The 4,633-nt window shown below is 42.8% G+C and overlaps 1 protein-coding gene across 1 annotated transcript; it reads left to right on the forward strand.

Annotated features, from left to right (window-relative positions):
• Positions 1-1,687: 1,687 nt before the first annotated feature.
• On the forward strand, positions 1,688-4,128 carry LOC111814912 (aldo-keto reductase family 1 member B10-like; the record flags this gene model as incomplete). Its single annotated transcript, XM_023708788.1, has 3 exons — positions 1,688-1,855; positions 3,005-3,121; positions 4,051-4,128. Coding segments are annotated over 3 exons (363 nt in total), but the record flags the coding sequence as incomplete, so codon positions are not given.
• Positions 4,129-4,633: the final 505 nt, after the last annotated feature.

Consider the following 4,633-nt stretch of genomic DNA (forward strand, 5'->3'; position numbering starts at 1 on the left):
ATTCTCTTAATGAATAGAATGATTTGTTCTAATGGTGTTTGTAAATAGGATCTCAAGTCCGCAACTTGTACAGCAATTAACCACTAAGAAGAATACAGGCAGTGTGTTATCTGTTGAAACTGTACTTCCGATTTGATTTGAAACTGTCTCATTGCTATTTGTGTATCAATAAAATTTTTAAAAAAAGGAAAAAAAAAGAAGTGATAATAAACCTCAGATCTGTATTAAGTCTCATCATCCTGTATACATTTCCTAGAAAATAATTTTGGAAATGTCAAGACTAGTTACAAAGATTATGTATTAGAGGAGCTATTTTCTTATCATGTGAATGATGCCATTTAAAGATGATGATCCTAGTAGTGGAGGGGAAGAAGACTGTAGTGGTTCTGTAAGGGGTTCTGGGCACGTCAGATTTACTGGCATCAGTTTTTTATCTCAGTACTTATGTAGCTTTATTTACCTTGCAGTAGTTTGGTACTTCACCACTGAAGAAGTTTGAGATCTGTGGGGGATCTTTTTAAAGAGGTTTTCCCTGTCATAGCTAGAGGAGTAAGTTAGACAAAAATGTAACAGAAGTTGCCATGGCTGGCAAGTGTACTTTAACAAATTTTATATATCCATTATCTGAAGCAATGATTATATAATGACTCAAATCTATTAGACCTTATTCTTTCATGTGAGGTAGCAGGTAATCAGCACAAGGATGTCGTGAAGCTGAGACATTGCTTCTCCCATTTTTAGGTTTTTATTTTGGGGGAGGGGTTTGGTACCAGGAATCGAACTCAAGACGTTGTGCTTGCCATGCAGGCATTTATGCTCTGTGCTATCTCCCTAGTCCTGTCATGCCCATTTGCAGGCAGAACTGTTTTGCTTTGTTGAGACAGGGTCTTTCTGTGTAGTCCAGGCTGGCTGGAACTCACTATGCCCCCCAAGCCAACCTCAAACTGGTAGGGATCTTTCTGCTTCATCCTCTGTGGTACTGGGAAGCCAGGGATCCACCACCAGGCCCAACGCAGGTAGGATTTGGAGAAATGGAGGAGTCTGCTCCAACCTGTACATCTGTGAGGCAGGGAGGTATGGATTCATAATGTGAAGACCATTTCTAACCTTTTCATAAGCAGTTTTGGTGTGAAATTCTTCTGGGATTACTCATAGTCTTCTTTCATCCTGGGGTTTACCAATTGTAGTTACATTTACCTTTTTATTCCACCAACTGCATATAATTCAAGGTCAGCCTGCATTAAAGTGGAATTGATTTTTAGCTAGGATGAGTTATCAAGTCATAAACTTTAAAGGCCCTTTTGTTCTTATTGTTGTTGTTTTGAGTCAGGGTCTCTCTCTGTAGTTCAGACAGATCTTTTGTGTGTGTGTGTGTGTGTGTGTGTGTGTGTATTTTAGGGGAGGGTCTACATGGTGTTCAGGATCTCACTAGTGGATTGGACTCACAGTAATCTGTTTATAGCCTCCGAAGAGCTAGAATTATAGGCACATGTCACCATGCCCAGTCCATAAACATTAGATGAATTCATCTTTTTCTAGTCATTTGAAGATGTTAATAAAATGTTTGTCTACAAACTGGCCCCAAAATAAGACCTGAGGGATTCCATGTAGGAAGCTAAGGCAGGCCTAGCCCAGTTGAGTAAGGCAGGGGATAAGAAGACCTAATGACTTCTCTGTTGTCTCTCAGTCTGCCCCAGGCAAAGTCAAAGAAGCTGTGAAGGCAGCCATTGATGCAGGGTATCGTCACTTTGACTGTGCCTTTGCCTATCAAAATGAGAATGAGGTGGGCGAAGCCATCCAAGAGAAGATCCAAGAGAAGGTTGTGAAGCGGGAGGACCTCTTCATTGTTAGCAAGGTAACAGTGCAGCGCTGATAGGGGAGGCCTTCACGTGTTCTGTACCTCCTTAGCATTTCCCTTAGGTCCCCATTTCACTCTCTCTATATTTGTTACATCAGAATATAGACATTTATACACTGAACTCTTTTTGATATGTGCAAGAAGTTATGGCTGTTCAACCTTCCCAGCAGTTGGTTTCCCTTAGTGCGGCTGGCCCCTTTGAAATTTTTTTTTTTTTTTTTTCGGGAACCAGGGATTGAACTCAGGCCCTTGCGCTTGCCAAGGAAGCACTTATTCCACTGAGCCACCTCCCAACCCGCCCCCCCCCATTGAACTTCTGAAACCTGGGCCTGGCCCTTTCCTGTCAGAGTGATCCATTCACCTAGGGGAGTCAGAGGTTAGAGTCAGGAATGGGTCTGTAGACCACCTTTCTGCATTGTGTTCTCAGCCATCTTGGCCCTGAGGGGACAGCCAAAGTGTTTTTTTGCAGAAGTGGTAAAAGTATTTTTTAATTATTAAAAAAATTTAAAATTTGTGTGCAGTAAAACAAATCTAATGTTTGAAGTGCTAAAATAAAAGGGAAGGAATGTTGTGTGTGATGTGCTTGAAAGTCACTGGATCTGAGTGGTACAAAACTATACCAAAAAATACTACTTCTATGTTCTTAGGAAACGCACCCTTGTGGGAACAATAGGCCCACTGTGTGCAGGAGAAATATATGGATAAACTCCTTAGAATGTTATTACTGGGACCTGGTAGGCTTGGGCAACGGGAGTGCAGAACAGGGCCATGATGCCAATGGTAGAAGAAAGCTTAACATTTGGAAGCTCCATATAATACCTGCCCTCAGAGGCCAGCAGCCAACAAAGGGAATAGCTGAGGTTCCCAAAGGTTTAGGCAGCGGCCACAGGTGCTAAAGGATTTAAGGGACACACAGAATGCTAAGAGCAATGAACAAAGAATTGCCCTCAACTGAGAAAAGTCATTGTCATGCTCAGCCTTCGTGGCTGCACACTGAAACATGCACACTAATCAACTTGGCTATAAAGGGCCCAGTAATGGAATGAGAATGAGGTGAGATCAACCTGCCATTCTGAAAGCAGGTGGCAAGAGTAGAGTGTGGCCTTTCTCACTCCCATCCTAATGTCTCTTTGCTGCACTCTGCAGTTGTGGCCCACATACTTTGAGAAAAGCCTCGTGAAGGAGGGCTGCAGGAAGACTCTGAAGGACCTGAAACTGGACTACCTGGACATCTACCTCATTCACTGGCCACAGGCATTTCAGGTTTGAGTTTCTCTCTGCCCCAACCTGAAGATGCTGAGTAGACAGAAGGCAGAAATGAAAGCTGCAGTAGCCCTGAGTATGCCCATAGGTCACACAGGAACTCTTGTGTGGCCTAGCAGGCACACTGGGCCACCTGTACTCTCTGACATGGCTACAAACTGTGATTTTTGGCAGTACAGACAAACTGGCACTGCTGGGTGAACTTTGTCTTGAGTTTGAGGAGAAGTCCTGGTATACTCTTGCATAGCAGTGGTTCAGGGCTCCATACTCCGATTAGCCAGAGCATACCTGGGCTGACCTCTTGGAGAGAAACACTAATGTGGTCTTGCTGAACGTCTCCACTGAGCTGGCCGTATAGCTCAGCAGACTTAAGCACCTGCTTAGGCAGGTGCAAGGACCTGAGTTCAATTTCCTGCACCACATGTAGTGTCAGCCCTGCCCCTGAGGTGCACTGAGTTGGCAACTGAGACTGGGCTTGCTGGTGCTTGCCAGTAATCCCAGCGCTTGGGAGGCTGAAAACAGGAGGATCACTACAAGTCTGATCTGTGTAGTGAGACCCTGTAGACCTTGTACTAAAAAAGAAAAAGAAAAGTTCCATTCCTCAATAAAAACAAAGAACTCAGAGCTGAAGAGTGCTCAGCAGAGCTCCTGATAGCCATAGAGTAATAAGGTTAATGATGATAATGAAGTCTTGGAGAATACACTGTGAATGAACTTTAAAATCAATACAGAAGTTTCTAAAATATAAGAACTTCCATAGCAATGAATATTGATTTAGAAATTTTACTGAAACTTACTGTCTTGGAGTTTGTTCTTCAGAGCTTGATAAAATCATTGTACTTGTAAGTAATTAGCATGAGTCATGATCCCAAAAGCTTGTTTAGCCAGACAACATGCAGGTAACAATAAGCTTTGTTCTGTGTTTACAGCCAGGAAAAAGTTTATTCCCCCAAGACGATAAAGGCAACATGATCCCCGGTAAAACATCATTCTTGGATACCTGGGAGGTAGGTTCCAGCTTTTTCTAAATATGCTGTAAAAGAGTTGTTCCTTCACTTACCCTGGAGACTCCCCTTCACTTGTTCTGTTTGCTTCCTCATGATCCATGAGTTTGGGATTCACCTGACTCGCCTTACATCTGAAAGCTAAGACTGAGCCCTCAAATGCCATTGCAGCCCAACACATCAATTTGCGGTACACATGTAGTGACTCAAAGATGTGGGAGGGTGTTTAGAATTCTTTGGCCTCATCTTGTGAGTACTCATTGGGTTATCTAAGATAATTATTTTAAATGTCAAGTCTCTGTTTCTTCATTTGAAAAGTATTTTCTAATATATTCATTGTAATTTAAAAGTACAGTGAATGATTTTTTAAAATGTGTTTGATACAGGGTCTACAGGGTCTCACTGCATATATCGGATTTGTAGTGATTCTCCTGTTTTCAGCCTCCCAAGCACTGGGATTACAGACTGGCGCCACCCCACCCAGTCTCGGTTGCCATCTCAGTGTGCC

The sequence above is a fragment of the Octodon degus genome, unplaced genomic scaffold, assembly GCF_000260255.1.
Source record: "Octodon degus isolate 3935 unplaced genomic scaffold, OctDeg1.0 scaffold01608, whole genome shotgun sequence".
Lineage (NCBI taxonomy): Eukaryota > Metazoa > Chordata > Mammalia > Rodentia > Octodontidae > Octodon > Octodon degus.